At 35.1% G+C, this 18,810-nt stretch overlaps 1 protein-coding gene across 1 annotated transcript in view; it reads right to left on the reverse strand.

Annotated features, from left to right (window-relative positions):
* Positions 1-18,810, reverse strand: part of LOC143203592 (glutamate receptor ionotropic, kainate 2) — a 309,747-nt gene that overhangs the window by 18,025 nt on the left and 272,912 nt on the right. Inside the window, exons 10-11 of the mRNA XM_076415804.1 lie at positions 17,956-18,159; positions 15,364-15,468 (exon numbers count right to left, since the gene is read on the reverse strand). Coding sequence (XP_076271919.1) covers positions 15,364-15,468; positions 17,956-18,159 — 309 coding nt within the window. The remainder of the gene's footprint in view (positions 1-15,363; positions 15,469-17,955; positions 18,160-18,810) is intronic.

An 18,810-nucleotide genomic window follows, 5' to 3' on the forward strand; every position in this document is an offset into this window, starting at 1 on the left:
GTTTTTTGAAGCGTATATTATACAGTATTAGATCTTATATATTTATTGATATTATACATTATATCAAAGTTTCCAAATTGCATGGTGAAAGGATTGTTTCCAATGTTCAGCCTATCTCTATATATTCTTTATTGTTTATACATTTCAGAAAGATGTGTTTGACGGTAATTATGGCTTCACACTTAGAGCCAATAGGTGATAGTTCTCTGGATAGTAAGTTTTTTTTGTGGCTCAAGTTACAATGACCGAACCTAAGGCGAGTGAAGCCATAAGAAGAGAGGATTTCTGTTGTCAGTTGTTATTTCCAGAAGGTGGATGTTTACAACGGGTGGCGAGGGTAAAAAGATTCGATGACTTCTAGTAATCTCATTGAGTCCGTTGAAATTAGCGGCATCTTTAAGACCGTAGAATTCTGCCGTTAAGATACTAGTAGTTTTGGGTGGACTAAACTGGTTGCCGTCAAGTTGGCAAGTATATGCTATACCGACGAACTTTTCCTTATTTGATCTGCCCATGTATATAATTGTATATTCGGGATATTTCTCATCATACATAATGATGGACAGTTCTCTGATGTGTCTATTGTTTTATAGTTTTTTGGGCGACTGTTTTTTAAAAGGTTTGGTGTGGGAGATGTAAGAATCCTTGAGGGGTTGTCCAATTTAGGTTTCCACGATGAAGGGGGCTGTTGTTGTATTGGAACGGTACTGGAAGAATCTATGGTGACCAGGGTAATATTTTTCTGCAGGCGGAGGATCAAGTTTCGAGAGCTGGGGTATCTAGTTAAAGGATTATCGAATTATTGAAAAAGTAGTTTTATTATTGGGTTGTGTTACCGAAGGCTCCAAAATAGGCTTGCACATGCAGATAGAGAATGTAGATTCTTCTGGTAGACCACTAAAATAAAAGATGTTTTCACACATAACAAGTTTATACTTTTCCACAGTACAACACTTCCATCAGAATTCTATGAATAAAAAGAGATATGAATCTCTTTGCTCAGTAATATAAATGACTCGATTGAAACAGGAACAGCGATCCTATACTGGGATTAATGTTTTCCGCAAAGCGGTAGAAAAGCGACCACTCTGGCTAATTATGAAATTTTAAAAGTTTCTTACCCTTTCGTTGGGTGGAGGGGGTTTAGGAAAAAAATATGGAAATTATCCGACACGATAATAAAATGGCTTTTACCCCGTCATTTTCTCGTTTTTAGCCTCAGCGAGAACCGGCCGACATTAAAAGCAAAACCGCATCGTTTATTTAATTTCGAATATTTTTACGGTGCTGCCCCCGTCCGCACGGAACAAAAACCCTCTCGCTCGCACTTACCCTCCTAATTTGGTCGGTTTTATATTTTAATTAGAGTAACAAATGGCGGACCGAGAGGCATATACAAGATACGTTTCGGTTTTAATGATTTTTTTTGTTCGTGTGAGTGTAACCGCTCGGTTTGTGCTGCCGTTTGGGGGGAAAAACGACTCCGAATCCATGTTGTTTGATGAAAAACTCCGAAAATTTGTATATAAATACAATTAAGTTAAAGCGCGTATTGTATTGGACGGGCAACGTTTGAGTTACTTGTGATTAAAATAAGTAATTGATATAGGAATACATATTTGCAATTTCAAGTTGAATTTGTTCTTAAAAATATAATTTGTTATTGACATTTCAAATTATAGAAAATACCATTATCATTCTGCCCAAATCGGCTTAAATCATAATAGACTGTCTTGGACATCAGTTAATTTGGCTTTGTGCCACAAGATAGAATTTTCTTTGCGATTCTATACTACAAATTATGAGAAGTAATATAATATTAAATGACTCTTTTAATAAGTTAGGTAGGATTAAGACGTTCTTGACCATACCTGAAACCATATGCTGCAGCTTTAGATTATATACATTGAGGGCAACAATTGTGATTGTAGTAAACTTCTGCGTATTTTAACAGCTGTAAGAACAAGGTTAGATCGATTGCAGGACTGCAATCTCAGGCATTTTACTGTTAGTGTAGCACAACTAAGAGAGAGCTTAAAATGAAGATTTTATACGTTTTTAAACTGCCATGCTGAAATAACATTCCTGTTACAAAATACGTTAATTGACAATATTAGGACAAATAGGAGTAATAATGATATTAAAGATGATTTTATTACTTACTGAACTGAGATAGCGATCAATCACGAGATGAAAAATTAAGTTAGCTTCCTAAACAATAAAAGCAAAAGGCCAACCATCTTTGAACGCTATAAAATATGTTCGTACAATATAAAACAAGTTTTTGCTTATCAGGATCTATAGAAGTATTAGAAAGATTGTTTTCTTTACCAGGTTTTATTCATTCCGCAGTAAAAGTCTGAGATAATGCTTGAAAGTAACAGAAACAACAGCACTAATAAAGAACATGATGATTTTATTGTTTTTGCTATCAGGGACAATAATTAACCACAGACAGCAAAAAATGGAGGCTTCAAAAACGATTACAGAAAAATATTTATCATCCTTGAAGGTTACTCTACTATAAAAATATGGTTTATACAACACCTATAGTGCACGTTTGGGGTCATCAGGGCCTATATAAAGGTTGTTTTCTTTAACAGGTTTTATTTATTCCACATCGAGCCTATGTCTGTCCGATAGTACATTTAAAATTCTAATTTTATTGAGTGATGTACTGGACTGGATGAATATAATAGAACTATTCTATTTATATAATTTAAAATCTGACTCTATTTTATAACTTGTATTTTGTATTTTAAATAACAATTGTTAAAATACTGTTTTGTATTTTATACTACGGACTTTAAATACATACGAGATTATATTTTGTAATTTGTATTTTAATTAAAGCAAAACATGTATTTTGCCCAGCTCTGGATCTGAGAATTGAGCAATTTTCCTTTATCCTGGGAAAATTCCAACCTAAAACAGATATTGAATGGTTTCTAATTTAAGATTACTGTTTAATTTGTTTCATTAATCTTATCGTCTATCTATATTTTCTTTTTTTATCTCTTATGTGTATTTTGAGAACTTAACAAATAGAAAACATCGCGTAATCAGATACTCCGATTTATTCATTGTTGTGTGTGAGCTCAGGCCTGTGTTATTTTTTTCTACAATATTCTTGATGGATTAAAACGGGCCGTGAAAAGAGAACTGTCAAAGTTTCTCTTCGCAGTTTTCCTTTCAATAAACAGAGCTTTACCAGAGAAGGAAAGTTTTACGTTAATGAAATAAGTAAGGGACGTGGAGAATCGATATTTGTATTGATCGATATACGAATGAATTTATTTGGTACATTAATTAAAATGTTTCTTTTTCCGACAATAACCTAATTAATTCCGGCCAATTTCCGCGATTGAAACGCTTTTGGGTGTTTCCCCCCGCCCGAAAACAGATCGATGAGAATCACGGTTCGGCCCTTCGTCGACTATAGCCCGCCGGATGCCCCAGAAATCCCAATTATTCAGATCCCGCTGGTCAATACAAATAGGTCCGAAAGGGTCAATTGGCAATTTTAAAGTCGGCGCACTCTAATTTGGCCCCCCTAATTAGCGGTAGGGGGAACTGCGCGACGGGACGGCTTGTTAATTCTTCCGGTTTTGTTTCGGTGGTGGGTGTAAACTTGTCGGGGATCGGTTTTCTTATTCTGAGGTTTCCTGTTCGGCAATGCAAAGTTTTTCCGACAAAAGCGGGAAAAAAACAACCCGGAAGTTTTAGGGATATTGAACTCCAAAACAAATATAAAGATTGTAAAGTAATTCTAAGGGTGTACATTAAAAGTTCTAAGGTCTATTGTGAGAAATCGTGTGTATTGTTACACTGGGAAGTATTATTGAAAAAATACATTTTTGACGAGGTTTTCTAGGATATAATTAAGCAACAAGTGAAAGGGCAACGATTGGTAAATAAGGCTGGTGGAACTGGACCTGCTTACCAATTTTTAAACCTTTGTAATTTTGTTCTGTTTCATTTGCACGTTTTTTTCCTTTCAATGAAGTATATAGTTTTGATAAGAACAATAGAAAAATAAATGTAGAATTAATAGTGATTCTTCAAAAGAGTACAAATAAAATGTAACTTCATCGAAAAGTAAGTTTATACTTAAAAAACTTGGGAGTAAATACGATTTTATGTTGGCTGGCAAGCGGTATTAAGTTAAATTAGTAATATACATGGCGATATAATCTTCCCAATTTAATTGACATAGTACCACCAGAAATAGTTCACTATTATTAGAAATATAAAAGGGAGCTGCTAGGACTCCTACTAAAATCTGAAACCAAGTACGAAAAGCATTTAAAGCAACATGAAGAAAAACCGGAAGAAATGACGAACCAAAAAAAAAATGGCGTGTATAATGAACTATGACAGCCGTGCTTAAATGAACTGTGGCAGACACAACCATACGTCATATTATAACAGCCAACCGCAGTTACGTTTCACAAAATTAACGAAGAATTTAGATTTCGGTTTGTGATAAAGTATTTTTATGTATATGTCGGTGATTCCCATTTTATGTTGATCACTTTTTATGTGTATGTACGTAATAATGAAACATGTTATTATATCTCAATATTCTCTCAATTTCTGCTAAGACTTACATTGGGAAGTATTATTGAAAAAATACAGTTTTTACGAGGTTCTCTAGGAGTCCTGATAAAAGAAAGTCGGTCATGTTATTGATATGATTAAGTAACAAGTGAAAGGGCAACGATTAGTAAATAAGGCGGGTGGAACTGGACCTGCTTACCAATTTTTAAATCTTTGTAATTTTGTTCTGTTTCCTTTGCACGTTTTCTTCCTTTCAATGAAGTATATAATTTTGATTGGAACAATAGAAAAATAAATGTTGAATTAATAGTGATTCTTCAAAAGAGTACAAATAAAATGTAACTTCATCGAAAAGTTGGTTTATACTTAAGAAACTTGGGAATAAATACGATTTTATGTTGGCTGGCAAGATATAGTATCTTCCCAATTTAATTGACATAGTACCACCAGAAATAGTTCACTATTAGTAAAAATGTAAAAGGGAGCTGCTAGGACTCCTACTAAAATCTGAAACCAAGTACGAAAAGCATTTAAAGCAACATGAAGAGAAACCGGAAGAAATGACGAACCAAAAAAAATGGCGTGCATAATGAACTATGACTGCTGTGCTTAAATGAACTGTGGCAGACACAACCATACGTCATATTATAACAGCCAATTGCACTTAGCTTTCACAAAATTAACGAAGGATTTAGATTTCGGTTTGTGATAAAGTATTTTTATGTATATGTCGGTGATTCCCATTTTATGTTGATCACTTTTTATGTGTGTGTTTGAAATAATGAAATATATTATTATATCTCAATATTCTCTCAATTTCTGCTAAGACTTACATTGGGAAGTATTATTGAAAAAATACAGTTTTTACGAGGTTCTCTAGGAGTCCTGATAAAAGAAAGTCGGTCATGTTATAAATATGATTAAGTAACAAGTGAAAGGGCAACGAATGGTAAATAAGGCGGGTGGAACTGGACCTGCTTACCAATTTTTAAACCTTTGTAATTTTGTTCTGTTTCCTTTGCACGTTTTTTTTCCTTTCAATGAACTATATAATTTTGATTAGAACAATAGAAAAATAAATGTAGAATTAAAAGTGATTCTTCAAAAGAGTACAAATAAAATGTAACTTCATCGAAAAGTAGGTTTATACTTAAGACACTTGGGAATAAATACGATTTTATGTTGGCTGGCAAGCGGTATTAAGTAAAATTAGTAATATACATGGCGATATATCTTCCCAATTTAATTGTCATAGTACCACCAGAAATAGTTCACTATTATTAAAAATATAAAAGGGGGCTGCTAGGACTCCTACCAAAAATCTGAAACCAAGTACGAAAAGCATTTAAAGCAACATGAAGAGAACCCGGAAGAAATGACGAACCAAAAAAAAATTGGCGTGCATAATGAACTAAACCTTACATGTCACACAATAGTCTTATAGATAGTACTTCTTAGAACCGGTTATATCTCCTGTGCTTACATGAACTGTGGCAGACACAACCATACGTCATATTATAACAGCCAATTGCACTTACCTTTCACAAAATTAACGAAGGATTTAGATTTCGGTTTGTGATAAAGTATTTTTATGTATATGTCGGTGATTCCCATTTTATGTTGATCAATTTTATGTGTGTGTTTGTAATAATGAAATATGTTATTATATCTCAATATTCTCTCAGTTTCTGCTAAGACTTCCACAATTCATTAGCAAACACAGACTGATTAAGCGGTAAGTAAAAACACTGCAATATTCAAAATTTAATTTCATTGCTATTTCATTCGTTGCTATTCAGTTAATGTTAAAGGAAAATTTGAAATCTATAAAAGAATAATACCTTTTTCGTCTTCCACTGCTCCAGAAGTGCTTTCAATTACACCCAGCCCCTCCTCGAAAATTATGTCAGTATTAATTTAAGCATACTCGCCCTTCTCGGGGTTGCTCAAAAACGCCCCCTCCAGCAATCTACCTCTGAAACATCCTAATTAACGAAGTATTCCTGCTAAATACATCATTTAATATACGAGCGGGCTTTCAGCCACTCCCTCCCCCTAGTGCCACACTCCGATACGTGAAGGGTTTCTCTACATCATTAAATCATCATAAGAAATCTCACCATTAACTTGTTGACGTTAATTTGGCGCGGTATTGCTTCCAGTAATATTTTTAGCGGTATCTGTACGTAGCGGCAATCCTTTTAGCTGCCTCTGCTCTACCGTAATGTACAGGTTTCACATAGTCGGGGATTTCTTTAGCTCGATATTTTCGAGAAGATTATCTCTAGAAATAGTTTAGCATTTTATAAAGATTAAAATTTGGTACCTTTGACCGTAGGTCCCGCTTTTATTGTCCATAGATAAAGAGTTTTTCGATTTTATTTACCAGGTGTACCGGGAAGTCATTAACTTAAGTATGCAACGTTTTGATTTAACACATATACCATTTTATTCTACTGATATCTAGCGTAAGCTGTACATATTATATTTGGCTGAAAATGTGCATTTGCGGCACGCATTACTTTTCTTATTTAATGAAAAGAAAAAAGCCATTGGAAGTCATCGTTTGCTTGTAGAAACTTACTGTCAGTATGTTCTAATCTTAAACACATGCGAGACGTGGTTTTGAAAACGCAAAATTGATGATTTCGATGTGCAAGATAAAGAATTTCGTTTTGATAGACCGAAAAATTTTGAAGATGCGAAACTGCAAGAGCTACTGGATGAAGACCCAACTCAAACCCGATTAAATGTGGCTCAAGAAATGATTACCGACCGATTACGAGCAATGAGGAAAGTCTTGAAAAATGGGTGCCACATCAATTGAGTGAGAGGCAAATGGCAAATCGAAAAGTCGTCTGTGAAATGTTGGTTCAAGGCTATGATTGGAAGTCATTTCTGCATCGAATAGGGACAGGTGATGAAAAGTGGAATTATTTTTAATACTCTAAGCGCAAAAATAATGTTTATCACCAGTCGAAGCCGGCCGATCGACTCCAAGACCAGACCTTTTTTTGTTGCAAGTCAATGCTCTGGGTTTGGCGGGACCAGAGTGGCGTGGTGAATTATAAACTGTTGAAATCTGGTGGAAGAGTTAATAGCGATCATTACCGACAACAAATGATTAATTTTTACAACGCATTGATCGAGAAATTTCTAGAATGTGCCCGAAGATACTATAAAGTGGTTTTACAGCACTATAGCTATCTGTCTCCTAAAGTAAAAACGGTCAAGGGGGCGTTAAAAACACTTGTATAGGACCGACTATCAGCTTTTTCACATCAATGTGACACCAGTAAGGAGGCCAGTAAGTCTTGCACTTCATTTTCTTCGACATTTTTTTGCCTTTCAAGTTATCATTGATATCAAAATTACCAGTTTTAAATGGTTAAAACTAAAACCGACACTTGGGAACTGATGGAGCAGATTCACTATGCGTTTAGGAAATATTTGGTGGCCTTCGACAGCAAATTTAAGAAGAACACTAACGAATATCTGAAGGGCATAAAAAAACCTAACATCCAACAACATTATAAGGATTTAAACATACAGAAACTCTATTATTTCTTGATAAGTATCGTATATCTTCGGTCCTAGTTCTTATTAGCATCAGAACACCCCACCGACTAATCTTATTGATTAGTGCCCGGCCAAGTTTCGGCCTGTTTATTTCCCCAACTAGCCGAAACCAATCAACCGGTTTCTTATTACCGGCTAATTTAAAGGTAAAACGGTTCTGGAAAGTTCCGCAATTTTCTTTGACCGAATATCCGAAGCTCGCCTAACAGGAATTAGTAAAATTAATTCAGCAGAAAGTTTTGGTTTCGCCGGGGTCGATAAGTTAAGTTAATCGTAGCAGGTCATCATATTCGACTGGTGTAAATAAATCAGGGTTCTTCTCTCTCTATCCGATATTATAGCAGGTCAATTGAAAAATCTCCAGCCTACCATAATAAAACATAATTTTAGCAAAATTAGTTTCTTTTTATTCAACATAATTCCCTTCAAGGGTGATAAACTCATTATAGCGACCCTCCAAGTTTTCGATACCATTTTTGTAGTACGATTTGTCCTTTGCTTCAAAATAAGCCTCAGGTTCGGCGATCACCTCTTAATTCGAGAAAATATCTTCCCAGCAAGCATTCTTTTGAGATCTGAGAATAGGAAATAGTCGCTGAAAGCCATATCTGGAGAACACGGTGGATGAGGAAGCAATTCGAAGCCCAATTCATGGATTTTTGCCATCGTTTTTACTGACTTGTGACACGGTGCAGTGTGTTGGTGAAGCACCACTTTCTTTTTCTTCAAATGTGGCCGTTTTCAGGGTTCATCGTGTACATTCCACTCGGATGACTGTCGATTCGACTTCGGAGTGAAATGATGGAGCCATGTTTCATCCATTGTCACATATCGAGGCAAGAACTCGGATTTATTACGCTTGATCATCTTCAAACACTGCTTCGAATCATCAACTCGTCGTTGTTTTTGGTCAAAAGTTCGAGCAGCACCCACTTCGCACAGAACTTTCTCATACATTAATATTCGTGAATGACATGATGTACACGTTCAGTTGATATCTTTAGAGTGTCTGCTATTTCATTCAATTTCAATTTACGGCAATTCAAAATCATTTTGAGGATTTTTTATATATTTTCATCGGTAACAACCTTTTTTGGGCGTTCAATGTGTTCACAGCCTTTGGCGGCCTTACACTTTGAATTATGTCTTCTCTCTACCTTTTGTCGCCTTATAGCTTCAGCTGCGATAGTTTTGCCCAAACTTCACTTAGCTGTACCACTATAATTAGTTTTTTATTTTTTTATATATTAAAAATTATATATACTGAGAGAATATGGTTGATTCGTTCACTAGTTTTATTGATTACTATTATTATTGATTACTATTGATTACTATTATACAGTGAAACAAATGCCGTTTTAATAACTTGTAAGGAATTTCGAGAATCTCAACGTTCCAGCTAGGTTTCAGAGAAGTTGTTGAAGAAAAGTATGAATGGTATCATTATTTCATGAATCAGTAAATATTTATTATTATTAGCGTATCTCTACATATATTTTAAAACCCATATTTTACGACCCGAACTATTCTCGCCGTTTTCATTATTCTACCAACTTAAAGCCAAAACTATTCGAATTATCTTAACGTTATAGAGGGAAATTTAAATTATCCCGACGGTTCGAATAAAATGCAACGGTTCTTCCCTCCCACCTCTCCCGCCTCACCGTCGCAGTCCCCACTGTAGACGCCCCCCGCGACCTCTCCCTGGCCCTTAATCTACTCGAAGTCGTCTCCGGCCTTTCCGAGTTGGTATTTACACAAGCGCAGGTGAATTCTAGTCAGTGTTACTTCTTCGCTGCCGCCTAATTAATTTATGTTTTATTTGCGCGTGTCCTAACATCGGTTGATTTGTTGCTTGAGACTGTTGAATTTATGATTCGGAATTAGGAGGGGTCGGAAGTAGGGGGATTTATGGCGTTTGTTTAGTGTGTGTGTTGCGGCCTTAGGGGGAGGTCCCGCTTAAACCGGTCGGCGTTTTTTCCTTTTTTTAATTAATTTCGGGGAAGTTTTACCTCGAAGATTTGTTAAAATTAATTTTCTGGATAAGGGAAAAAAGTTAGAGGGTTCTTCACGGTATCAAATATGAATCGAGTTTATGACTTTACGGCTGTAAAACTTGTTTAAGTTAAATATTAGTGATATAAAGCTCCTGGTGGTCTACGTTCTATTTTCATTAATAATGGATTGGGAAAAAAGCAATTTTGTTTTTTTTTCAAGTCCCAAACCTGACACATAGATGGCGCTACTAGAATTAAATCCATACGGTTTTTAGTTAGTCCTAACACTCAAAAGATGCTTGTATATATTGTGGATGTTTGTAAATTATAGCGTTTTTTGAAGCAACTTTTGTTATTGTGAAAAAAATGTATAAAAAGGAACTTCGTGTGTTGGTAAAATACTGATTTTTGAAGGGAAAAAATAAATTTGAAGCAAGAACTAGGCTCGATGCCGAGTTTCCGGACATTGCACCAGGAAAATCAACCATCAACCATATGTATTATATTGTAACTCTCAAAATAATTGTTGTTATATATGTAGCTAAGATACAGTTAATTTTATCTCAAGTAAAATAGTGAATGCTGAAGGAATTAATTGACATATGTTTCGTGAATCACTGATATCCTTCAGGATGAATTAATTATTAATTAACCCTGTTGAATCAGCGGTTCATTGTTATTTTATTAATTGAATCAAGGATTTCAATAAATATTAATAAGAGATATGCAGCCATCTGTTACTAAATGTCTTTCTTCTTGTCCATGTTAGACTCAAGGACGTATATCTCTAAAAATGAACTATATATGACTCTTTACTCTGAATAATCGTAATTTGACCTGGGTGTCATTAAAATCCGAGCCCTATTCGTCGAATTTCACGAGGATACGGTAATTCTCCGTTCTATAAATAACAAAAATAAGTCGGTCGACGACAACGACGCGGGAACAAAGCGCACACTTAACTCCGACATCTCGAAGAACCGGGTCCCGACGCTAACGGCCCGATAACGCCACCCTTATACGTCGCCCTCCCGGCAATTGCCACTTCCCGACCGCGGACCGTCGCGCCGTAATTCATCCCCGGAAAAACTACCGGAAAATTAATTCGAAACACGATCCGGGGAAACATTCAATTGCGCCGCGCCGAAAAAGCGCATAAATTCCACCCAGTTGACGGCGCTTACGATCCGCGACTAGTCCCATAACCCTTTACTCGTTATTATTTCACTTGGCGCCGTAATTAATACGACTCCCCTGGGGATGAGCGGCCGGGCCGCCCGAAACGTCGACACCGGCGCGAACTAGACACGGGAACGGGGTTTCGTTTTTTATAATTCGTTTATAATTTCCCCCCGGTCATGTGTAGGCGCTCGAGCGTTTACTGGAGAGTGGCGCGGGGCTGGGTATTCCGCGAAGAAACGACGGGGGAGGGGGGGTGTTCTTTTCGTTGCAGTGTCTCGACAAGTAACTGTTCCTGGGAGCTTAATATATTAACAAACTGCACGGCTATAAAGTCGAAACAAAGCGATAATTCTCCATTTGGCTCGTCCATTATGCCATACTGGGACATTCAGTAAATTACATTTGTATTTTTTTAACCCGGCAAGTCTCCATAAATGTCACTCAAACATAATATATACAGGATTTATATTTTTTTTAAATTAATATATCATCACTAGTCATTGCTGATTAACTTACAATTCGTTTCTAAAATTTAAAACTTTTAAACCTCTACTCTACGACCTAAAATTAAGTATTTATCTAGGAAAAGTCATTGGTCCTTACATATTATCTAATAAACCACTTTTGTGGAAAGTGCCACTTTTCAGTGTTTTTGCCAATTAGTGCATTTCACTACACCACTACACAAGATTACACAGTTTGGTTGTCTTTAATCTGCATCCTAGTTCTGTGTTATACAAGAGTTGCAGCACTTTGGTGTTAGCATACGAGTGGACTCTTTTATTTCTTGTTACTACTGCTTTGGTTTCTTTAATTGTTGAGTAACCTTCTTGTTTTTTATTTTTAATCATCTTGGCTGAGATGTAGAAATTGAAGAGTACAATGTATTGTTTCGGTAATATTTAATTGGGTATGTACAAGTGTCCATTGTATCAGGCTTTATCGAACGTTTCCGCTATGTCCAAGAATATAGCTAAGCAATTTTTTTCTTCTTCTAGGCTAACTCAATCATATAAAAAAAAGCACTAGAAGCATATTTTTTATATAATCTCATTCTGATCTCTAATCCTAACTATTACCGACAATCTAGTTAGTCCCCTATTTTTTAGATTGCACCCTGCGACGTTAACTAATGTCTTCCATCCAAAATTTCTCATTAGTTTGTGAGAAATTTGTTCATAATTGGTTCAGTAGACGTCTCCAAATGATCACAATCACACATCATTACAGCAATGGTGACTGGGTGTGGCATTTCCAGTGAATAGCGTAATTTCTAATATAATCTCGAAGATGAACATCAGAATTTAAATATCGCACTTGAAGACCTTCATACCTACAGGTGTCATATTGTAATATGTTACAATTAGTTTCATTGTTAGTGTCAATAACGTTATTCGAACTAGTATTATAATAAAGACGAGATCTCTTTGACGAACGGGTGTGAATACGTCGTCACATTACCATCTGATACATTTTCTGAAAACTTATCTGTAAAGGTGTAAAGATGAAGACGTTAAAAATGGCTTGTAAATATATTTCGGTTCAGTTTTTCGCCCAGAAATATCAGTTCTGTTCTGCAGTGGCAGAATTGTTGATTTTGTGTCATTTTGCATTATTTTATATTAATTAGAAGTTAGAAGGAGTAGTTAAATATCTATATCATTTGTTATAATCAGGAATATACAGGATATGTGAGCACACAAAACAACATGAAACTGAAAATTAAGAAATAGTATGATCAGAAATTATGCGCCATAAAATCTTCCCTTCCACTGACTGAATTAACTTTTAACTGTGCACTATATATCTACGGTGACTCCAAAGGACAACCGAGGACCGTAGACGCAGAACTTCTCATAAATCTTTTTTCTCCGTTGCCTTCTAACGACTGATTCGATCTAATTTTCTTTCGGTCGTGCCTTTTCCGATGGAGAAAAAGAGGCAGTTATAATTGAGCTACAAATAAAACAAAAAGCGAAAACTTTTATTACCTCTTAGGCTTTTTTTCTTAATGATATACGACGGGAAAAGTTTTCCAGACACTGTCTCCACTAAATCAAATTTTTACACCTCTAGTAAAATGGGGTCAGTAGACCTTGGGGACTGTCGTTGTACTTGGGCTTTTAGAGGTCGACGTAAACGTGTCTAAGTCACTTTTTCGTGGTGGTCTCAAGAAAATTGTTAAATGGAAAAACTATTAATTATATTTATCGAAAATACTTACTCAACTGAGAATATTAACAGTGAATAAGGAAATATCATTTTGGATACTCTCAGACAAACATCCATCATGTAGTACATACTTAACACCCCTAAAATATTTTTATTCTTAACGCTCTTCTATGCAGTCTAACTTCCAAGAAATTTGAACGTTATAATTTTATTTTATGGTAGTATATATCAGTAAACTTCATGTATTATGGAAATGATAGTACAGTACTGTCAAATAGAAAAGGTTTTTAGAAGTAGAGACGGAGTTAAATATGATGGTGATACAAATATATTGGTCAGTTTGATATTCGCTTATGACAAAAAAATATTGGCAATGCCTGCTATTGTGAATCTCAACCGGATCTAGTTAGAGGGAATGAAGGAGTTCAGGGATGGGAGACATATGACAAGAAAGTGGCATATACTGCTAAAGTAATAGACTGAATTGCTAAATTGATGCTGCAGGAGCTTTTGCTTCTCAAATTTTATAATGAATACTAAAATCCGAATCTTTTATATGCTTTTCTTGCTAACCATTCTGTATGTCTCTGAGACTTGGACACTGTTAGTCTGTATATAAGCTGGAGGTCTTTCAAATGCGATGCTTAAGACAAATGCAACATATTTCTCTTTCGTTGTCCAATTGTGATAATGGTCCAGTGAGTAAAATCCAGAGACTGATATTATATTGTTTTCTTAAGAACTACTGTCATATTATTATATCATTAGTCAACAAGAAGAGTTTTCTTAAGACATCTCAGTAGTTTGAAGACTACTCAACAAAAAACATTGTTCGAAACATTTTTCTATATTCAACGTTAATCTTCTGAATATTCGGCAAAAATTAAGAAGAAAATATTGAGATATTGTTGCATAATAAAAATTGCTTATATTTTCTTCATTCTTTTTTTTTTTTGATAACGATATCTTCATAGATATCAATATATCTGAATCCAAAGGATTTTTATTTCGATAAATTTGCTTTATTTGATAAATTATTCTATTTCTTGAACTGGTAGTAAAAACTGAGGGAACATGATTGAGATATCTTAGGTCTGCAGAAGTCTAAAGAGAAAACTTTCTTAAAAAGTCTTACTTGAACTTTCAATTTCGAAATAATAATCAGACTTAAGGTTAAAGTTAAAAGTTCTTCATGGTAAAAATTTCTACAGACTAAATTATCGATTTATTTTCTCTAACCAAGAAAAAATTGAAATGATATGGCAGAAATCGGTCATGAATAATAACATAGAGAGCACCCCGGTGTGGGTTCACGGCAGGATGTAGGAAAACATATTTTACCTGTCAATTTTCAAACAATTTTCTCGCAATTTTGCATTGTTTTTTTTGCCAAAAGCACTTGATATTTGCCAACAAGACCTTTTGTTCCCAAGGTGACTTTTTGTAATATTCGGGATTGAATGACAAATAAAATGATCAAATGTTCTTGGTATGCCTGTGGTTTGTCGAGAATCTTCAAAATATATTGGTGACTAGTTTTTTTTCTTGAATACCTCCATAAAAATAGCATTGTGAGTAAAAAATAAGCAACAGAAGAGAGAAAATAAATTGTATTCCATTTACAACCTTGTTTTCTCTCCCGCATCTCAACAGTAGTCATTGATTGAAAATAGTTTTTACAAACAGTTTCTTATATTTTTGACCAAGAATTCATAGTGTTAACGTCGATGTAACATTTTTTGGTCAACACCTAGAACTTTTGCTTCAGTACGATCAATTTACCGATTGAAAACTTTTACATTGACTATTTAAGCAACACATTTACCTTACGACTTACTAAACGCGCGAATAAAAAACGAAAAGGTTCACTTACCTTAAAAAGAATGCCGATTCCCAGGTTCATAAAGGGCTTGGTGAAGTCGATGACGCTCTCCCTTGCATAATTTATCGTCATCGAGGCCACGGCCAGGTCGGCGCGCTGCGCAGAAACGAAAGAACCATCAGCGAAAAGAACACGAAAACGACGAGGAATAATAAGAAGAAAATTGAGGTTATGATATTGAGATGGAAATACCACCATGGGGGGCGGAGAAGCGGGAGCAGGGGCTGGTGGGGATGACGCGGCCCTCAATTAATGCGAAAATTAAAGACGGCATTGCGGGGCGGTCGCCCAAAGGTTTGATTAAAAGGCGAAGGTTCCGTTTTGTACCCTCTTCACCCCCAACCTCCTTCTTCTTCACCTTTTTCCGAAAAAAAATCAAATTAAATATTTAAATGTTTTCCCGATTCGTTATAATGATTTCATTGGTGTTATTCTGAAGGGTATTTTATGGGATTTAAATAAAGAATATGTATTTTATATCTGTTGTGGTTTAGCTGGCAGCTAAAGTTGTTGGTAATTTTAACATTGTAATTTTGGTGACTGTGGTTACCATATTAATTAATCTCAATGAACAAGGCATTATATACAACATAAATATTAATAATTTTTCCTAAATAGCATTGAGGAAAACGCATTTTATATTTTCCCTATGGGGCATCGATACTAAGAGATTATTCTTTCTCGATTCTTCTCTCTTTTCTATAGGTATTGTTGGTTTCGATATGTAACGTGATGCTACGGTTTTCTAGTCCGATAATGTTTACGTTATTTTTAATTAATGACGATTCTTTGCATTTAGAAATCAACGTATATTAGAGGTTGTTCTTTCTTCCTAATCTATATAGATATGCTCTGTTAATAATGGAGAAATGCTAACAACTTCAGAATTGCTGCTGATTATTAAATATGAACAGTAATGGGTTTAAATTAATCTAAAATGTGTCCAGATATTCCAAAATGTAATAAAACTTTTCCTTTACATCAGTTATATTATGAACGTGCTTTATTTTAATTTGGTTCAGTTGAAATTACTTTTTCGTATATATTATATTTCAGTTATAATAGAAATCTATCTAAATGTATTTAATATTATATTCCTTGAACGGCACACCTTTTTTCACCGCTTATATTCATTTCGAGGCGAAACACTCGATTACAATAGTCTTTCAAACCTGTTCGACTTGATTTAAATGTTTTCAATCAACCGAAAACGATGCCCCTAAAGTGTTTTTTGAGTTTAGAGAATATCTTGAAATCGAACGGACCTAAATCGAGATAATATAACATAATAATAACACTTGCTGACCTTGAGCAGCATCGAAACCTATTAGCCCTAATTTTTTTTTGCTCACGAAGCTAAAGAAACATTCTCTTTTCTTGCTCGGCAGTGATATTATTTACGTAACTGTGCTTATGTGGGAGGTGCCATCACATTCACCCTATTTACCGGATATTTTTCTTCTTAATTATAGCATACATCAACCGATGTCACTTCTAATTTTATAAATTAAATGTTGATGCAAAGAACCAGTAAGATCTTGTTTCAAGTAGATAGATCTTGTTTAGTAGACAGGTCAGGGATATTCGAAAAAAGAGAACAATTTCTGCTTGCAAATTTTGGCTTTAGCACTTTAAACCTTTTTGTGAAGACTGCTTAGAGACGTCCATTAATTACGTGAAGATTTTTCTCTTACGTTACTATTTTTACAATTTTGCGATGAATGCAAAGTAGATGTAGCATATACTACAGCATCTTTTTTCTAAATCACCACGTCTCTTTGAGCAATGTAAATCATACGACATGTTGATGGAAGCGTTCAAAGTTTGCATCGATAAGTATTGTCGAAATAAGAAAGGAGGAAATATTTTTCCGTTAAGTTCTTCAGCTGGAATCATTGGTTGTCCATAAACCTCAGCAATATACTATGGATATGGCAGAAATTGGTCATGAATAATAACATATAGAGCACCCCCGTGTGGTTTTACGGCAGGATGTAGGAAAATATATTTTACCTATTATTTTTCAAACAATTTTTTCGCAATTTTGCATTGTTTTATTGCCCATTGTCAGTCTTCCCAAGGTGACTTTTTGTAATATTCGAGATTGACTGACAAACAAAACGATCAAGAGTTCTTGGTATGCCTGTGGTTTGTCGAGAATCTTCAAAATATATTGGTGACTAGTTTTTTTTTTCTTGAATACGCCCATAAAAATAGCATTGTGAGTAAAAAATAAGCAGCACTGAAATGCTTGAATATTCCATCTGATAGTATCCCTATAATTAGTAAGAAGTAGCTCGCAAAGCTAAGGAAATGTTCACTATTCTTGTTGGGCGGTAATATGTACCTAGCTGTGCTTAGGTGGAAAGTAAATACTCACTCTATTTACCAGTTATTATTTGTTTTCATTGTAGCATGCAACAAACGAGGCCTCATTCAGTTTAATAAACTTAGATAATCTAAGATAATAATCTAAGAACTATGACATATTAATGTTTTGCACAAAAAAGCAAAAGAAGTCTAACATCCGGGTAAATTTTCCCATTAAAATTCCGTATATCGTTCGAGCGAGCGTCTCGTCACCTTTTCGATCAATTCCCGGACGATCCCGTTCCACTGCTTCGTCTCCGGGTTATAGACGCCGTACATGTGATCGGGCACCAGCTGGATCGAGTATTGGAATCCCACCTGGCCGGCGATCCACTTCAACAGGTCGATGCAGAAGCCCTCGTATCGCGCGTTGCCCGTCAGATTCCCGTCCTGCTTCACCATGACGTAGGGCCGCTCCTGGAAATAATTAAAAATTCAGATTAGGACCATTATATTCGACGCGACGGCAGGGCTGCCGGCGGCGGCGGCAGCGGCAGCAGCTCCAAAAATAGAGCGAGTAGAGATTTTTAATACTTTTAAAGTATGCAGATTTAATGTCGGGCCGTGATACCACCCCGTGCACCCCCCTCAAGTTTCGCATTCATTTGAATGAAATTAGACGACATGAAGGCGATGTGTACGGGCTACGGAACAGGCAAAAAAACGATCTGAAATTTTTGTCTTTTTCGTTTTATTTTGCAAGTTTCGAGCTGAAATTTGAATTAGACAAGAGTAATTTTTCAGTTCCAGCGATTTTATCTGTTTGTTGTAGTAACGTCTGTCTTTACAATTACAACTTTTAAATGAGATAATGTATCTAAATATTCTCTATGTTTAATATGTATAGGATCAAGAAAATTGGTGATTTTTGGCTATTTTCAAACTTTTCCTTCTAATTTCTATATATATATATATATATATATATATATATATATATATATATATATATATATATATACAGATCTACTGAAGAAAATGTCGGTATTTATGTAGAATACATAAATAATATTTATGTAGAATACATAAATAATATAATAAATTTATGTAGAATACATATAGAATTGATGC

Source organism: Rhynchophorus ferrugineus, unplaced genomic scaffold, assembly GCF_030347505.1.
Source record: "Rhynchophorus ferrugineus isolate W39M unplaced genomic scaffold, kcgeb_rfMv2 rfM10, whole genome shotgun sequence".
Taxonomy (NCBI): Eukaryota; Metazoa; Arthropoda; class Insecta; order Coleoptera; family Curculionidae; genus Rhynchophorus; species Rhynchophorus ferrugineus.